The 19,896-nt window shown below is 35.9% G+C and overlaps 2 protein-coding genes across 4 annotated transcripts in view; one reads left to right on the forward strand and one right to left on the reverse strand.

Moving 5' to 3' along the window:
- Positions 1-7,580, reverse strand: part of LRRC28 (leucine rich repeat containing 28) — a 158,717-nt gene extending 151,137 nt beyond the window's left edge. Inside the window, exons 1-2 of one of the 3 annotated variants that reach the window (XM_074295039.1) lie at positions 7,267-7,580; positions 303-524 (exon numbers count right to left, since the gene is read on the reverse strand). In XM_074295039.1, the coding sequence (XP_074151140.1) occupies positions 303-470 (168 nt within the window). In that variant the 5' untranslated portion in view covers positions 471-524; positions 7,267-7,580. Of the gene's footprint in view, positions 1-302; positions 525-7,266 lie in introns of those variants that run through there. The other 2 variants (XM_074295040.1, XM_074295041.1) reach the window with 2 other exon arrangements.
- A 2,259-nt stretch (positions 7,581-9,839) lies between these two features.
- Positions 9,840-19,896, forward strand: part of TTC23 (tetratricopeptide repeat domain 23) — a 104,437-nt gene continuing 94,380 nt past the window's right edge. The window contains 6 exon segments of the mRNA XM_074295038.1: positions 9,840-10,201; positions 12,089-12,188; positions 15,062-15,170; positions 15,172-15,253; positions 18,056-18,179; positions 19,694-19,847. Of these exon segments, the coding sequence (XP_074151139.1) occupies positions 15,079-15,170; positions 15,172-15,253; positions 18,056-18,179; positions 19,694-19,847 (452 nt within the window). The 5' untranslated portion in view covers positions 9,840-10,201; positions 12,089-12,188; positions 15,062-15,078.

A 19,896-nucleotide genomic window follows, 5' to 3' on the forward strand; every position in this document is an offset into this window, starting at 1 on the left:
CAGTCTCTCCACAAATAGGAGGGCAAACAGATAACAGGATGTGAAGATTCAATTTCCAAATAAATAATTTGTTGAATGGAATAATTTGTACAGAATGGAATGATTCATAAGGAAACAATGAGACAACATATACCAATCTTAGAAACTAAGAAAATGTTGTGAATTAAATATCTGTATTACCCATGTACATTATGAAATAAATTTCTTTATAAAAATCCTTAGAATACAACTCTCTGATTTTGGTCAGCATTAATTTCTGAGGAAATATTTTAAAATATAATACTGTCATGTGCTTTTCATACCAAGGTTGTTAGGGAGTTTCTTTTCATATAGAGTCTTTCCAAGTACTGCAGGCCCTCATCTTTCAGTAATTCCATTGGAAAATGGTGTAGATTCCTGTAATTTAAGAACAAATTCTTGTGCTTTTCCAGCTTCGCCACAGAGATTGTCTTACAAAGTTCTGATGCCATGACTGAACCTGTCCCATCAGCCACATTACAGCACTACATCTTGTAAAATACGATCTAAAGAGAAAGCAAGAAAATGTTTAAATTATAGTTGATCTCTTATAAATATTTATAATACATCATCATACAAATTAATATATAAAGTGACATATACAATTTAGGACATAATGACGCTAAAAAATTTAAAACTAACAATTATCCTATCCAAAACTTTTGCAAACTCTAAAATTTACTAAAAGATGTACTTTTCATGTGTACACACACACACACAAAAATAGTTTTATAAAGTCACAGCTTAACCAAAAGAAAATTAGTATATTTAATGCAGTTGGAGAAAGGTTTTTTGGTTAATAAAATATGTAGAATATCTTTTTTGAAAGGTTCAAACATTATATCTGTGTGTGTGTGTGTGTGTGTGTGTGTGTGTGTGTGTGTGTGTGTGTGTAAAGGAAACTTAGCAAAATTAAATCAGCAAATTCCACTCCTTTTTTTCAAAAAAGCTCCTTCAATATGTCTAAAACATAATAAACTATAGGAGGTAATCAATTATTCATGGCACTTATGTTTTTTTACTTCCCAAGAACTATCTAGTTGTTGTAATTTACTTTTTATTTTCCCTTTTACTTAATTTTGAGGATTCTTAAAAATGAGCAAAGCAAATATCCTCAGAATTGCAGTTTAGTTTGCTTATTTTTATTTAAATAAACAGAAGGATACTGCACTAGGAGACAGAAGATCAAAGTTCTAATCCTTCACCATAAACTACCTCTACTGACTAGCTTTGTAAAGTTAGAACACCATTTGACTTCCTTGGGCTTCAGCTACCTCCTTATATTCTATCACATACTTTCATTTATGTAACTCCATAAACACTCAAGGACCTGCAAAATATACATACAAAGAATACAATAAGTTTCAAGTCAGAAGGGAGTGAAGTGTCAGACCTTTCTTCCTTACATTTGTAAATCTTTCTACTTCATCCTCAAATCTTACTGCCTACTGCTACTTTATATTGTTATTTGAATTACCAGCAAAAAACCATTCCAAATAGAGTCAAAAAAAGTCCTAACCACTTAAGATTATAGAATGGTTTATTTGAAGTTTTCTGAAGCAATTATATATAAAGTACAATAAAAAACTTCATGGAAAAACATAAGTAAAAGGCATCAAGAAACTTTAGAATAGAAAGAGAAAATGGGATAGGCATGTGGTATGTAAGTAATGAGAAGTTGGCCATCCAAATAGTCCACTGGTACCCTCATGAAGTAAGGAAGGCATCCAGTATTTAGATGGTCCCCCTGTGATGAATTTCTGGGAGGAGATCAATAAGCATTGCATAGGATAGGTGGATATGGATAGGTTATGATCTTTAAAAAAAGGAATCTGAGGAGATGACAGATTTTTACATAATCTCCAGAGATTCACAGATATAGTTGAGTCTTTTAATGAACATTTCTGTACAGATGACTTCCAAATCAAATCTAACCAATACCATTATATTCAGTGCTGTATTTCCAATTGCTTGTTGAACGGAGATGCACCTGAAATAATTCTCCTACTTGTCCCATTACTGCATTTTCATCTAGGTCACACCTGTTTAATTATGGGTATCCCTACCACTCTGACTTGGAGCTCTATATACTATTTTATCTTGTGATCTTATCAGCTTCAATAACCTCTCTATGCTAAGGATTCCCAGATGTGCTCATCTAGCTGTAACCTCCTAAACTATCAATCTTACATGTCCACCTGTCTTCTAGAGACATTCAACTTACTATTCCTGTTCAAACTCAATATGTCAAAAATTGAACTCATTTTTTTTTCTCCAAATCTTCCCTTCTTCCTAACTTTCCAATTACTGTCAAGAGTACCAATGTCTTTTTGATCACAACCTAAGTGTTAACCTTGACTCCTTATTCTCTCGTCTTCTATAACTAATCAGTTTCCAAGTTCTTCTCAATATTGTCACATAAAAATCCTTCTCTCTCCTCAAACAAAGCCATCACTCTAGTACAGCCCTTTATCAGCCCACCTCTGGACTACTGTAATAACTTACACTTGGGGTTTCTCTGTCTCAAATCTCTCTGTTCTAGTCCACCCTCAATTTCAACTTGCCTAAAACTAAATTCACTCTTCTCTTCAAAAACTTAATAACAATAATTCCTCCTAACTTGTCTATTTCTATTAATTAAATATTCTATCTTTCCAATTTAATAACCCTGAAGTAACTTTTTTCTTCTCTCATCCACACTCATCCAACCAACTATGCAAAGTGCTGTTATTTCTATCTTTGCAATGTCTCACTCATATTGATGAGGTTAGTGGCAGTTTAGAGAGTTGTGGGAACCTCTCTTTGGTCAAGTTCAATGTGAAATAATTCATGAACCCGAAATATTAGACTAGCAAAGGAAGTTTATGGTTGGCACTGCAGAAGTCAGCTTTTGCTAGAAAGACTGACTTCCCCAGTGACAAAGTCCTAGCAGAGAAATCTTGGCACAGAGATAAACAGAGGTGTTAACACTGAAGAGAATGTTTTCACAGAGGGCAGGAGTCCTGGCAGTTATGCCAAAGAGGCAAAGTATACTACTTTGGACATTCTGCAAAGAATGAGTGAACAGAAACCTATTTTAAGAGCAGATGGGGGGGGGGGCCCGCCAGAGCAGGTTCCCCCAATTGAATGAAATTACTTTGAAGGCTTTTTAAGCCTGAATTTGAATGGGAATCTAGCTATCAATGGGTGTTGTGTGTGTGTGTGTGTGTGTGTGTGTGTGTGTGTGTGTGTGTGTGTGTGTGTGTGTGTGTGTGGTGATTTGCCTTAGAAAAGACTAGCCAGGAGGATATGCTCCTTCTCAAAGACCCTCTGTTTTTTTGTTTTTTGTTGTTGTTGTTGTTTTTTAAACACAATTTACTGGAATCAATATCAGGCCATTCAACTCTCACTAAAACACCTGTAGTTCAGGTTTTCATTTCTTCTCCCCATACTGCTGTTAAAAGATGTTTAAATGGCCTTTCTGCCTCCAAGTTTCCCCTTTCTAATCGGTCTTTCACATGAATGTCAAGTAATTGTCTAATGCACTGCTAAATTATAACCTTCAGTTAGTCCCTAACATCTATTAAATAAAATTTAAATTCTTGACTGCCATTCAAGGCCTACAATCTAGCCCTATTCAGTTTTATATCATACAATTTCCTTTTGGATAGTCTTAAGTTCCAGTAAAACTGAACTACTTTCTGCTGTTCATTCTAATTTCTGTCATTTCCTATCTTTGCAGCTGTTTAGTTCATTATGCCTGGAACAAATTCTCTTCACTATTTCCTTCTATTTAAGTCCTTCCTATTTTTTAAAGTCTATCTCATAATACCATCTCTCCATTAAACTTTTCCTAATCCTTTTCTCTCCTTTCTTAAAAAAAAGTGCTATCTCACATAAAATTACTCACAACATTTTGCCTGGGCCTTTTCCTTGTACTTATCTTTCTTCTGTGCATTTGTGTATTTATTCTTTTTCTACCTCCCCAATAGTTTGTGTCCACGAACTCTTAAGACATAGAAGATAGTTAAATGTTTGTTATTCAACAGGAACCAATTGGTACAAGACTTGCCCAAGGTCCTACAAGTTAAAAGCAGAACAGAGACTAGAACCTAGGTTCCTGACTCTCAAAAATAACATGTAACAATGTGCCTATAATAAGTATTCCCAATTAAAGTTCTAAGATTTTACAATTGGGGCAGCTAGGTAGAAGTAGATAGAGCATCAGTCCTGAAGTTAGGAGGACCTGAATTCAAATTTGACTTCAGACATTTAACACTTCCTAGCTATGTGACCCTGGGCAAGTCACTTAACATCAACTGCCTCAGCAAAAAAAAAAGTTTACAATAATAAAGTAGTCATATCAGTAGATTTAAAAGTGATTAAAGGAAAAAATACAATCATACAATACTAATAACATTTATTTCTGTTTCTATAATTCTGTAGCATTCAAAGGCATTATATAACTTTTGTTTATATATTTAAAAAAATACACCTCAAACATTCACTTTACCAGTTTTTACTTTCATATATGGCTACACTGAAATATGCTTAAGGGCACAACATAAGAATGCACTAAAAAGCCTAAAAATGTTCTTATTAATGATAAATAAATACTAGTACTGATCACGTACAGGCTATAGTCCACATTATGAAAATCCAGTTGGTTTTCAAGTAGTGTGTCTTCTGAATGTGTTTCATTGTGGAGAGTGTGTGTGTGTATGTGTATGTGTGTGTTTTAAAGTGGAATGCACATAGGAATGCACATATCTGGCACATAGCTGTTTATTGATTGATTTGAATAGAAATATCAAATTTTTAAATTTGAAAATGAGGTCAAATATGATGAGAAAATTATAGAAGGTATTCATGCCATGAACATACTAAGAAATATGATTTGACACCAAGTCTCTGAGGACAAGATAAATTAGTCATTTTCCCCTGAATCTGCTAGTCATTTCAGAATCAAAAAAATAGGGCTATGTGATAAACAAATTTAAGTTTTCTAATAATTTGAAGGCAATTTTTAGAAAAAGCTATAATGTTCCTGTTTTCACTGTACATCTAGAATGTGACCAACACTTTTCTCATATTTAAAATGTGGGGGCCAGGATAGGAGGACTAGTTTATCAAACAGTTCTAAAATACTATGAGTTTTTAATTAATTCCTGTTTTTCAGCAGTTTTTACCAGGGAACTAAGAATGAGATAAATATCTCATTTTAGGTGATGACAGCTAGATATGGAGCCAAAAAAAAAAAAAAAGGCTCAAATCTTGTTTTTGATGCATACTAATAAGGTGACCATGGACAAATCATTTAAAATCTCTGGGTCTCAATTTCCTCATTGTGCCTTTCCTTCTCAGAATACCTTCCATCCACATATATCTTGTTTGTATCTTACTGTTGTCTCTTTAATTCGAATATAAGCTACTGAAAACAGAAACTTTTGCCTTTGTTTCTCCACTTCTTAGCATACTTTGGAACACAGTAAGCATTTAAATGGCTGCTGCCTGATTTATCTATAAAATTAAAGGCTTGAATAAGGTCTAGATCTCCATCCTGTGAAATGTATCCTTTAAAAAAAAAAATCAAAACCTTGACATTTTAATGAATGTTCTTTTTAACCTTTCACCTTATCCTTAATCCCAATTTTAAAGGGGAAAAGGAAGGGAATAAGCATTTATTTACTGAGTGTCTACCATTTGATCCTTATAACAACTCTGTCAGTTACATGCCATTATTATCTCCATTTTGATGGAAATGAGACAGAAAGAAGTTAAGGGACTTGTCCAGGATCACACAGTTTAGTGTCTGGATCTGAAATATGAAGCTGAATTTGAATTCAGGTCTTTCTGACTTTAGACTTTATCCAGTGTGAGACCTAGTTATCTCCTAAAAAAGGGAAAAGATCATTTTATTTTGCCTAGATCAAGGGATCTCAAACTACCGCCTGCTGAGTTTATGCAGCTCGCCTGTTCTGGCAAATGGGCTGAGGGGCGGAGACAGAGTGTGAGTTTTTGTTTTTACTATAGTCCCGCCCTCCAGCAGTCTGAGGGACAGTGAACTGGCCCCTATTTAAAAAGTTTGTTGGACCACTCACTGGTCCTCAGAAAGGAGTTCCCTTCCCTAGAAAGAAGCTTCACACCAGAGACCTTAAGATTATCACCCCTCTTAATTAGCATGACTGCACTAGCAAACCCACTCCAGATTCTCCGTTCAGGAAAAGAGGTGTCAAAATGGGCACCTTCTCACACACATCTCACACCCAGCCACGCATGCTTGTGACAATCCTATATATCGTCTCTCTACACTAGCTGACCAACTCCAGGGATATCAGTATTTATGTGACAATTTATACACACAACTTCCCAACAGAGCCCTCTGATTAGCACCGATATAACCAACTCCAGGATGTCAGTATGTGTATGATTTTACACACACACACACACACACACACACACACACACACACACACACACACACACACACACACGCCATCATGGACAGTCCTAATTCTTAATTAGCACTACTACAACTAGTCAACCAACTGCAGGGGTGTCAGCCTGTGTCTAACTGTTTACACACATACATACACAGTCTCTAAAATTAGCAGTGCTACAACTAGTGAACAACTCCGGGTCGTCAGCATGTGTCTCTGTGTGTAAATGGTCTCACACACACACACACACACACACACACACACACACACACACACACACATGTGCGCGCGCGCGCGCGCCTTCACAGACAGTCTTCAAATTAGCACCCTAAATAAGCCGACCAATTCCAGGGGGTCAGCCTGGGACCACACACACACACACACCTCTTCACATGACAGTCCCGCAGCGAGCTGGCTGGGCGCCTCCGGGGAGGGGGAAACCCGGACGGAAGCCGGGGTGCAGGAGGGGAAACGGGGGTTCGGGGATACTGCGGGGATGGGGTAGAGGGCAGCAGCCGACGAGGCCCGGCCGGGTGAGGTCATGACAGACGGGACCTGGAAACGAATCTTTCCAGTCAGTCCCTGTGAGGGCGCAGGCTCGCTGGGAGACACTTGGGAACTGGGGCCGACTGGGGCCGACTGGGACCGGGAGCCCCGGTGCCTCAGAGGGCAGACCCGACAGGCAGAGGCGGAGGTCCGGACTGGGGGCGGCGGAGCCGAGATCGGGGCGCGGAAACGAAGACAAGGAGGAGGAGGAGGACGACGACGACGACGACGACGACGAGGAAGACGGGGAGGAAGAGGAGGAGGAGGAGGAGGAGATACTCACATCCACTCCTGGCCGGAGCCCACGGCCCCAGGCTCTCCCCGAGACGAGGCAGAGCTCCCCTCAGCTAGGGAGGCGGGGAGGGGAAGGGGCGGAGCCGTGTGGGCTGGGGCGGGGACGGGGACGGGGAAGGGGCGGTGGGGGCCCCAGCTCCGATTGATTCACGCCCCCCGGATCCGCGCCCGGAGGGGGGGGGGAGGGAAGGAAAGGAAAGGGGAGGGGGGTGGAGTCGGGGCGGGGAGCTAGGCGGGAGGAGGCGGGGCTGGAAAAGGAAGGAAGCCTCGCGAGAGCGAGACGCACTAGTTCTCGCGGTATCTGCTCACAGACAAGCGCTCGACGCTTCAGCCTCGGCCCCGCCCCGTTGTTGTCTTTGTCTTTTTCTGTCCTAGGGGTTGCGGTCTTTTCTGGGTTACCTTCCTGCTCCCCCATTACCCCGGTAATCAGAGGTTCCTGTCCCTCTGATAAGCCTGAGAGTTTGGGCAGGGCTCAACCGACAGGCAGATTTTGGGAATAGGTGGCTATTAACTCACCAGCTGCCGGCCCTCCCTGACCCCCACCCGGAGGAGGGAAAGGCTCACAGCCCGCCCAGCTGTGGTGTGCGACTCTTCCGCCACTCCATTTGGGATTTTCTTGGCTATGATATTGCAGTGGTTTGACATTTCTTTCTCCAGCTCATTTTACAGATGAAGAAACCGAGGCAAACAGGGTGAAGGGACTGCCCACGGTCACACAGCTAGTGTCAGAGATTACATTTGAATTCAGGAAGGTGATTTTTCTTTTCCCCAGGCTTGGTATGTTGTGCCTTGAGCCACCTAGCTTCCCTGTGAGGAGCCATAGCCGTAAAGTGCTTAGTACAGTGAGCGCCTGGCACACAGTAGGCGTTATATAAGTGTTCATTTGTAGCACCGGTTAGGGAACCTAGAAGGCCTGGATTCAAGTCGTGCCTTTGATATATGTTGGCTCTGTGATCCAGGGCACCTCACGGCACCAAGTTAGTCAGGGGTTTTTTCTCATCCAAGGAATTCTAACATAGATGAATGAGATTGCATGTCCAGTCCTATCTTGATCCTAGAAAGTTGTCGGTGAATGTTAAATGCAGCATTTCTCTGCAGAAAACTTAGAATAGAAAAAGCACAACTTGAAGTCAGAATTCTGCAAAGCAAATTCATAGTTGGGTGACCTTAGCCAAGCTGCTTTATTTCTTGAAGCCTCGGTTCTGACACACGTAAAATGAGAATAATACTTCGCAGGTGACCTAATTGAAAGAGTAGTTTTGAGGACCAAGGATATTTAGGAACCTCTCCTGGACTTATAAAACATGAGCTATTCTATAATGTTCACTGATCTAACAGAGGGTCACAGATTGGAAACAGGGGGCCATCTAATCTAATTCTCTCTTAATAATCAGAGGAAACGTCCTGGAAGGACAAGTGATTTATCCATCACATATTGGCACACAGATGGCATTTGAACCTGAGTTTAGTACTCTGAACAACCCTATCTCCAAGAACTTAATTTGCCGTAGGTTAGAATAGAATAACAATGTTTATATTTGCATAAAGTATTATAAGAACTTTATATACATTAAATCATTTAAGTCTCAAGAACAATCTAGAGGCATAAAAAATTATGCCCATTTAACATTGGAGGAAAAGAAAATCCCCCGTAGATCAAGAGATTTGTTCAAAAGACACAAAATTATAAATTGCTTTACAGAGATTAACCCATAGACTGGTTCTAATCCACTGCTTTCTGCTACTTTGAGATTCTTCGATATAAAGAAAAGTGCCTCAATACTGATAGATAAATATGATTGTTAGTAAAACTTTCGCTTTTCCTGGGATGTGAGAGGGAGTTCAAAGTTTTAAGAGAACAAAGCATTAAGGCTCATTTTTCTGTTATTAAAAATCTGATGGGGGCAAAAGCATTTTTCTTTCAAAATGTGTATAGCAAAGCTATCTAGATACATGAACATAATAAAAATAAATTATTTGAAATTTACTTCTTAAAACTGACCACAATTAATCACTGGCATTGGCTAATCAAAGTATGGTATTACTTCTGTTTAGATTTATAATAAGTCATAGTAACAACTCAAGGTTTCTTTAGTGGAAAAATGCTGGATCCAAAGTCAGAGGAACTAAGTTCAAAACCCTGCCTCCTCCCTTACAATGTGAGCAGAGCAGGTCAATATCTCTGTGCCTCAAAGTCTAGGACTTTAAAAAGTGGGGGAAGGGGAAATAGAAATGCTGTTCCAGTTTTAAATCGATGCTCTTGTGGCATGTATCTCGATTTACAATGCTACATAATAGAATATCAGATATTTACAAAGCATCTAACATATTTTTGGTAACTAACTTTTAAACTTATAAAAGGAGTTAATTTTTTCAAATGATGGGATTTAGCTTTAAGGAGAGGTCTAGGAAAAGAGAAAGTCAACCCTCCCTCCCCCTTTTAAAATTCCCGCCTTAGGATCCCAAGGATTGGGTCGCAAACTGTGACTGAAAAGGGTATCCCGGATCTTTTGTTCTTTATTGGCTAAAGCTGCATCAATCACTCCCCTGATCCAGGTTTGTAAAATAACAAGTTTCTTTTCCGGGAAATGGTTGTCTTAATTTAGTTTTAAGCTCTTTGAATTTTAGTCATTTTCGTGGACATTAATCTATATAAAGAAGTATAAAATAAGAAAACACTAATTGAAGTGGCTTGGAAAACCGTAAATAGACAACTGTGCAATTTTTCTCACAGTGAATTGGAGCAGTTTCTCCGAATCCAATGTAAGTTGATAATGGCATTTACAGCAAAATCGCCTGTTTCTTGAATTTATCAGGATTTCTCTCTAAAGAAGTAACTGTAACCACTATCCGACAAAAGCCAAAGTGAGTGAATTGTTAAAGGACTGAAGTCAAAGGAAATCAAGTAACAAGTTTTTATGAAGGTACAAATTTCTCTTTACATTCAAGTGTGGGAATGGGAATGGAGTAGGAAATATTGTATCTAAAGCAATTTTGTAAATTTTAAGAGTGATTATCTTTGACCACCTTACCGTACTATTTTCGTTTGAACTTGCTAATATTCAGTCACATTATTTATATCTATATTTATATCTATATACGCACATACAAAATAAAAGGGATACTTCTGTGAAGTATATTCCAAATAAATAGGAAGTATATTTATAATATGCATTGTTACAAATTTATAAAACATAGAAATGAATGTAAGAATAAGACTTAAGTTCTGAAATTGTGTGGCCTTTTTTTTTTTTTTTTTTTTTTTTAATCTTTAATTCCATGTTTTTACTTGTTCTTGTTTTTCTCCTGTGATTTTGGCTGGCATTATGTAAATGCAAGAACAAATCTTCCAAATAGCTGAAAAGAAAACCAGTGAGAGGACAGAAGCAGATTTACAGTTGGAAAGTTATAACTAACTTTTCAATATCAAAAACTATGATTATTAAAAGATAAGCCTATTTCTTGAACCAATTTATAACTCCTAGGATAATGCTATATTTAAAACATTTCACATACATTCACTCTAGAAATTTTTATTGGATGTCTAATGCCTTCTTAGAACTATACTAGGTCCAAAGGGATGCAAAATAAAGATTAGGCACAAGCCTTCTTTTCCAGTGCTTATGGTCCAATTGATACACATAAAACATTTAAATAATAATATAGCAGGGTAGTTCAGTACTATACAGGTCAGGGGAGGAAAAGATTAACACAAACTGAAATGCTCAGAAAAAAAAAAAAACATTAATTGGTTTAGAAAATAAACTGGGGCTTGATGAATGGGTAGGATTTAAAGAGATGGAGAGGAAGATGGAGGGCATTTCAGATTAGGTGATGGTGAGGGAAGTGGTGGCAGGATAGGATTAGAAGAGAGAAGAAAGACTATGAGTCAAAGTGTGCTTTAGTGGTATTAAAGACAACTGGCTGGAGTGAAGAGCTCTTCATGTTGTGAATTAGTGGACAGGGCTCAGGCTGTGAAGAGTCTTGAATGCCAAGCTGAATGAAGATTTGGGATTTTATTCTCTAAGGCAATGGCAAGCTGTTCAAGGTGGGTTTTTTGTTTTGAGTGGGTTAAGAGGGGCTGGTCTTTTCTCTTCTTTCTTTCTTTCTTTCTTTCTTTCTTTCTTTCTTTCTTTCTTTCTTTCTTTCTTTCTTTCTTTCTTTCTTTCTTTCTTTCTTTCTTTCTTTCTTTCTTTCTTTCTTTCTTTCTTTCTTTCTTTCTTTCTTTCTTTCTTTTTTTTTTTTTTTTTTAAAGGAATTACATAATGATAACAGATTTCAACTGTTTTAACCTGCAGAAATATACAGGGTGGGTTGGAAAGGAAAACCTAGAAACCAGGAGAAACCCATTATAAGTTATTGCAACTGTAGAACATGGCAGCTTATTGAATGATATTATAAACCTTTACATGTTTTAATGTTTAAAAAAACAGATACTTCTAATAAATTCTTGGTTGAATAAAATAAATCTTGATGCATCATTAAAAAAAATTCAAAAGCACCTTCCTTCCTGTTTTAACATTGAAAAGAAAGAATTTTATTTTTATTTTTTTAATAACACCTTTAGATAGCGTATATTTAAACTATATCAGATTCTTTGCTGTGTTGGGGAGAGAAGTGAGAGAGAAAGAAAAATTTGAAATACAAAGTTTTACAAAAATGAATGTTGTAAATGATCTTTACATGTATTTGAAAAAAATAAATACTAATGAGAAAAATATATAATAAAGTTAAAATATCTTTATCAAGATGAATAGACAGGTAAATTTCCTTTTATGTTTAATATAAATTTCCTTCTTCCTTTCCCATAGAATTACAATATAAGGTTTTTTTGGTCCAGTATAATGATATTGCTGATATCTCAGTAAAGAAGAAGCTCTCATACTTCAAGAAGATTGATTTCGTAATGAGGTACTCTTGTTCGAATTGTAGACTAATACTCCAGTTAAAGGAAAAATTATAAAATAATAAATATTTCTTTTCAGATCTTAGACCTAATTAATTTGACCCTTTATTCACATTGTTCCCTCTGCTTCCCTTCCCTTCAACCTGTAGGCCCCATCATTCCCTTGTCAAAACCTGCTCTGGAAAAGCATCTTAGAACCATTCAAACTAAACCTATAGCATCCTTAAAATTACTTGCTTCAAAGAGTAGCTTGAAAAAGACCTTTAAGGCTTTAAAGTAAGTAAATGAAACTCCATCTGCGGAATTTCCAGTTATTCAGGTTTGTAAATTGAATCGTATTCCTCTTTCCCTCTTTTTCATCTTCCAAATATAGTCACTTAAGTATTTTTGATTCTACTTCCACATCTTTTGTATTTGATAGCCATCACCCTAATTTAGGTTCCCTTTGCCTTTTACATATTACTATATGTAAATATTTTAATTCCTTCCTAATTAGGGTCTTTATCTTCTTGTCTTTCCCCTGCTGAAGAAGTGATTTCCTATTGACCCTAGAATAAAATACAAAAATCTTACGTTTGGCCTTCCAAACCGGCTTTAATCTTTTTTTCCAAACTATTCCTTTGCTCCATCCCAGAAATCCTTAGTTCCAGTCAAAGTGGCACCATTGCTTTTCTTTTCCTGTGATATTACAATCCTTTCCGCGTTCAACTCCAACTCTTGTAAATCCTTGCTTTCTTCAAATCTTGGCTTTAGTGTCACCTCTTATCTGAGGCCTTTCCTGATTGCCTATTGTTTAGTACTTTCCCCAATTACTTTGTATTTATTTTGTCTAGATTTGTATTTCTCTGTGTATTTTCCCTCCTTTCCACCTCTCCAGAAGAATGCAAGCTCCTTGAGGGCAAAGATGATCTCCAGTGCCTGGAACAGTGGTTACACAATGCCTTGCACATATCTAGAACTTTATAAATTCTCATAAATTGAGTTGAATCAAAGTCCCCTGTGACTCTTTTCTCCCTTGACAGAAGGTCTTTTCTTAATCTCCCCTTACCTCCTGGTTACTTCTATGAATTCTTGATCTGGCAATCTTGGGAGAACATTTTAATATCTTTTTTATTCTTATGTGTTTTAAATGTTTAATTTTTAAAGTAGGGTGGTTTTTCTTTGGTTTTGCTTTGTTTTTTATAATTTGTGAGTTGCTATTACACTTTAAGTCAAACTTGGGCTCAGTTCCCATTAAGCCTTTTCGAAGTTAAGTTGAAGGGCAAAGCTAAAATTCAAATCCGGCTCTAAACATAGACCTAAGTGTCCTTCTTAACCATTGGAAGAGTTTTTTGTCAAAAAACTCCCTGAAATTCAAATATAGCATTCCAAGATATTCCCTGGGGAGGTAGAAACCTAGGAAAGATCTGGTGGATTCTTCATTTCCCTAATCCTATACATTTAAGCACTTACCTAGTTCTATACATTCCTTTTTCATATGATCCTTTGCAGTTTAGTTTAATTCAACAAACATTTATTAAGTACCTGTTCTGTCCAAGGTACTATACTAGGGCTCAAGTCTGAAAACCTGGGAGGCAGCAACATGGAGGAGAAAGATCCCTACTTCTGAAAAAAAAAGACTTGGAGTTACTTGCTATACCTAATGTTTGCCTGGGAACTCCTGTTTTTTTACCTATGAAACATGGGGCTAGGGATTAAATATGTGGTTTCTGGGATCTCTTGCAACCCTAGAAATACCAGACAACTCTCCGTTCTACCCTCTCCAACAGTTCCATGAGTTTGAGATGGCAGTTAGCCTCTCTCAGCCTCAATTTCCCCATAAGTATAATGGGGATAATAATGCTTTCATTTTCTGTTGCACAGAACTGTTATGGAAAGAGCACTTTGTAAAGCACTCAAAAAGCACAAAATTTTTTTTTAATGTTTTTACTATCACTTATTACTGAGTATCTCACACTTGCACTATGGCAATAGTTTCCTAAATTTTTTTTATTGTTTCCAATCTCTTCTTCCTGTATTATATTCTTTGAATAATAACCATACCAATTTTCTTAAAACATCACTTAGTGACCCCATCACTCTTTATCTTAAATAGTATTATACTGATCATTAATCAAAATTCATAATCCTTAATTTGGCATTCAAAGCCCTCTACACTGTAGTATCAATTTTCTAATCTGATTTGCCCAAAATTGAGAGGAATAGAAGCAGGGACTGAACCTGGGTCTTCTGAATATAAATTCAGTTTTCTGTCTAATCTATCATAGTGCCTTTGAAGTGATTGGATAAATTAGGTACATGTTGAACTAGATAACCATCTAATTCTGAAATCCTGTGATTCCCTATATATATATCTCTCTTCCCTAATAGCTTATTAAGCACTTAGTGAGCAAGTATTATATTGATCTTTGTGTCTCCTACACAATTCTTTGAACGTAGTAGGTGATCAAGAAAGATTTATTGAATGAATGAGGAATGTTTATTGACTCCATTATTCATTTTTTCTAAAGTACAAATGAACTTGATAGTGATTTGACAGGCATAGAAAAAGCCTTTGACTTCTGTGGCAGCCTAAGTATTTGAACTTTTCATTAAAAAATTCTAAAAGGCAAAACAAGCTTGAAGAATATTTTAATGATATGAAAAGGCATTTTTGTTTAAGCCTATAAGGTAAGGTTGAAAGTAGTATAACAAATCAAGACCAGCAAGAAAGTGGGTGATCATGTTCTGTGTGACCATTACATATGAATTTAATAGCATCTATTTATTGTAATACCTGCCTTAGTGAAATTTGTACGTGCTCTACTCTTTATTTCTAAAAGTAATTTGGTGAGTAATTTTTTTTTACTTTGAATGTTTTTGTAAAATTCAAAATTAGAAGACAGATAACAGAAAATGCAAGAAGATCAAGAAACTCAAAATTCCAGTCACCTAAATGAAATCAATGATGTCCTCCGAACAAGACCTAGACAGATTCAAAATGAACTGCCTATTAATCCTATTAGGACCTCCTAAACAGAAACTTCTGGAGTGTGAACAAAAAGCAAAGTTTCATTTCAGCATTCACCAAGTAAGATAACTCTTTAATGCACAGTTTATTTTTAAGAAAGTATTTGCTTTCCATTTCAAATTGCATTGACTCAACAGATAATGAGTTAGTAAGGGAATCTAAGATAATAATAAGATTTATATAAGTGCTTTAAAATTCACAAAGCATATATATATATATATATAAATAATTTGAACCTCACAATAATCTTGTAAAGTTGGTGCTATTATACCTACTTTACAAATGAAATAAAAGCTGCTTAGAAAGTTTGAGTGATTTGTCTAAAGTCTACACATTGTTGCAACTGAAATTTGAACTAAGATTTTCTGCCTACAAATCAGTATTTTCTGTACCACATTTGCCTCCGTGTTCATTAGGGTCAGCTTCTAAGTTTTTAAGATTCAATAACTACTTTTGTCCAGTTGTCACAAAAGCCCCTACAACTAAAAAAAAAAAAATGGGGTTACATTAGAAGATAAAGCAGGGAACATAGTTCTGGTAAAGTCTTTCTATGTCTTTGTCAAGTTTCTTATAGTAAGAAGCATGATTAGAGTTCTCAACTTCTGATGTGTATTATCATTTTCATGCTTTTAGAAGCCTTTATTAGGGATACACTAAATACAAACTTAACACTATAAGAAATATTTGAACCTTTTTATAACTTAACTCGCCCCCAATGCTTATTCTAGTCTTTCTTTACTCACTTGTTATCCTCTTGTTTGGTCTGCCATTATTCCTGAAAGCTCCATACATGATCACAATTTCTTCCTCACCACAGGTTAAAGCTTAGGAAACATTTTATAAACGTAGATCTCTGTTCTTTCTTGCTCTGCATTCCAGCCCTACCAATAACTTTTCTGGCCTTAACAGTTTACATAGGCCATGAGACTGATTTGGTATAGAGGAACAAGGTTAGATTCAAGGCAAAATTTTGTACTCAACTCTTGAATGTATATTGGAAAGTTGAGTGTTCCTATATCATACACTAAGCTGGGTTTAGGTCCTTCCTTAAATATTACCAGTGTAATCTTAGGCCATCCATTTAACCTCTTTGGCTTCAGTTTTCTCATTTGTAGAGGATTAAGCTAGCTGGCTCATGAAGCCACTTGGCGTCTAAGTCCATGTTCTCTCTATACCCTCCATAGCTAGAATTAAGAATAAATAGACAAGGTGCAACATACAAAGGGACATAATAAGGGATAGTTTTTAACATTACTTATATTTATAAAATTCTGGTTTTTATAGCATATAGATATTTGTTTTATGGTAAATTAAATTGTAATTTGCCACAACGAAAGCACAATGGCTCTGGTATGCAGTAAGTAGCATACAGAAACGTTTTCAAACTTTGCTTAAAAGGTACTCGATGCACTGTTGCAATTCTGATAGCATATATATTAATATATTCTCTTTTACCCCTCAACAGTTCTGCCTTAGCCCCTATTTCTCTCACAATTGACTCCTACTTTAGCTTTCTTTCAGTGACTAGTCTAAAACCCCTCTTTAGTTTCTGTCAAACACTGCCTTGCTAGTCTATTGCTGTGATAGACCATAATCCTGAAATGACTGAGAAGTCATTTGAATCTTGAAATGCATTAAGGCATTAAGGAAAGTGCTTAGAATGGACTCAGTTAAAAGACCAGAAGCTTTCAGACACATTATCTCCATGACATCCAGCAAATAAAAAGTATCTTCTTCCTCTTATAATGTTGATTTTTGGTCCTGCTGATCTTGTTTGTTTACTAGTATCAAAGGTTCTAAGTCTCCAAATTATTATACTTAACTGTCCATCGCTATGCCCACTCTTAAATCTTAAAAAGATAGTTGATATTTACTAATAAGAATCTATAAAAATCTCTAACTCATCTACATTAGCCAAATAATGGAGAAAAACAAGAACTGAGGAAGTAGCTAAAGCTCAGAAATGACTTTTTTTATTACTGTGTTTCCATTCTTTTTCACATTTGTAGCTTTTTTTTCCTCAGAAATCTATATTAGACAATAGTCTATTATAGAAAATATTTGGAGAAAAATTTTTAAAAATTCTTTACAAAAGTTATAGAAAGCAAACTGTTTGTACCATAACCAGAAAATTCTTATCTCAACTACAGTCTCTATTTTTCCCCCTGAGGCAATTGAGATTAAGTGACTTGCCCAGGGTCATACAGCTAGGAAGTGTTAGTATTTGAGATATATTTGAACTCAGGTCTTCCTGACTTGAGGGCTGGTGTTCTATTCACTGTGCCACCTAGCTGCCTCCTCAACTATAATCCCAGTGATTTTTTTGTTACAATGACACATTACAGCGTGCCTTTTCTGTCATTACTAACTTCAAAAACAGTTCTTTATTTGAAACCATATGCAATAGGATGCCATGTGAAATTTCTTATATTGCAAAAACTTTCATGACATGAAGTTTTTTTTTGTTTTTTTTTTAATCTGGGGTTCACAGATACCCTTCTCTCTCACCATAGTGTCTATAGAAAGATTTCAGAGATCTATGAATTTAGATGGGACAAAATTAAATCTTTATTTAAACTTAATAAATTTCCTTAATCCTCTGTATTTTATACATTTTATTATATTATATTATTATATAATATTATACATATTATTCTGATAAGTACTCTGTAGACTTCACCAGAGTGACAAAAGGGTCCATGATCCAAAAAAGGTTAAGCAAACACAGCCAGATTAAAAGGACTATGAAGGACTTTTGTGTATGGAGAGTTGAGATTTTTTAAATAACTAAATAGGTATATATGTGTGTGTGTGTGTGTGTGTGTGTGTGTATATAAAGTGTGTGTGCATTCTCTCTGATAGGATAAACAAGCAATAAGAGAGCTGGTACGTGGAGTGGCACTAACAAGAATTTGTTATGGAGACCATCATTGGAAACTAGCAAAAGCACATGTTAACTTGGCTCGAGGATACCTGCAGCTGAAAGGTGAGCTTTACAGACGGCTGGTTAACTAATTTCTGTCCCTTCTACAAAATTATTGTCTTGAACATAATTAGTTGAATATGGATTTGAGTTATCTCAAATTTAAATGTTGACTATTTTCTTAGTACACATTGAAATGACATTTCAAAGAAATTTAAGAAAGAGTATATAGTATAAGGAGAAAATGAAGATTTAGGAATGAAAAGGTAAGAAGTTCAGCTCTAGTTATTTTTTCCATAATCTTTAAAATAACATTTTTAGGAGAAAATAAATTCATTAGGTGTGATGTGAATTTTTAATATGACTACTGTTCCTTTTACAATCATCACAATTTCATTTAATGCCTGATTATATATTTTCTTATATTATTTTCTAGCTTTCGTATTCTTGCCTTTTATAACTAGATTATAAACTCTTTGAGGGCACTTCCTGTCACTTATATATTTTTTTTTGTCTCTTTCACTGAATCTAGCATAAAACAACACAGAGGGGTTCTCATTAAAATATTTTTTGCTTGACTGGTAAATAGGCTTTATACAAAAGTTAAAGGTCTATAAGAATCACTATAATAATAATGTTTTTTTTTTCTTTTGGCTTCTGAAAAATACTTTTCTTGTATTCTAGACATGGGTTACAATTAACTTCATGTTTTGACAGCTTTCTGGAGACTAGAGGTATAATTCTGTGTAATTAAGAACACAAAGCTCAGAGATCATTGAAAACATGACTCATAGAAATCCTGGCTATTTCTCTTGATTTTAATGGATTCTTTATTGTCATCTTCATAACATTGTCACTATAATATTATAAAATGAGTCAGTAGAAGAAACTTGAGATATAAATTCCAGGCATTTAGTGGTAGCATTTTAGCTGCTAGTCTATGCTATATGTACCTATTACAATGTAAGAAATATGTCTTTCAGATGATTCACATTTTTTAATGCCTCACAAAAACCTCTTGGTGATAGAGATCCCTTTTAGAGATGGAGAAACAGGGTTTCTGAGGAGGGTGGAGGAAAGAATGATTAGACATGATTACTTTGTAAAACTTTACCAAGAAATTATATATGAGTGAATTTACATCCAATTTGTTGTCTAGAATGCTATAGCCTTTAAATGCATCATTTATTTTCTAATAACTTGTATACTTCATAACTCTAATTATGGAGAGAAATAAAAGACATTCAATTCTAGCTTGTTTTTATTACCTTATTTTAAGAAATATATATTCTTCTTTAGTAGAATTTTACTTGAATACTTAAAGAAACATGTTTCCCTTTTCTAGTCATGAAACTATTTTCAGATAAATTACACTGAAATTGTTGCCTGAACCTGCTCAGCTGTGCTACATTCTGGGATACTCAACGCTGCTTCTCAGAATGTATTACTAAGTGAAACTTGATAATATGGGAAAGAAACAACATTCCATTCACAAATCATTCACAAATGCGCGCTCTAGCTCATTGATATGAAAGAATAACTTAAACTACTCTTTGTGTATGTGTATGTATTCACAGGACTATCATTACAAGCAAAACAACATGCAGAAAAAGCTAGAGAAATTCTCATCGCCAGTTCCTTTTTGCCTTCCTCTGAAGAAAGCATACATGTTTTCAGATGCTCAATTGACCTTTTTCATACTTTGGGGAGAGCTCTAATGGCGCTTGAGAAGTATCCTTTTTCTTCGTCTTCTTTGTAATTGGAGTCCCTGTTCACAGTG

This window comes from Sminthopsis crassicaudata, chromosome 2 (genome assembly GCF_048593235.1).
Source record: "Sminthopsis crassicaudata isolate SCR6 chromosome 2, ASM4859323v1, whole genome shotgun sequence".
Lineage (NCBI taxonomy): Eukaryota > Metazoa > Chordata > Mammalia > Dasyuromorphia > Dasyuridae > Sminthopsis > Sminthopsis crassicaudata.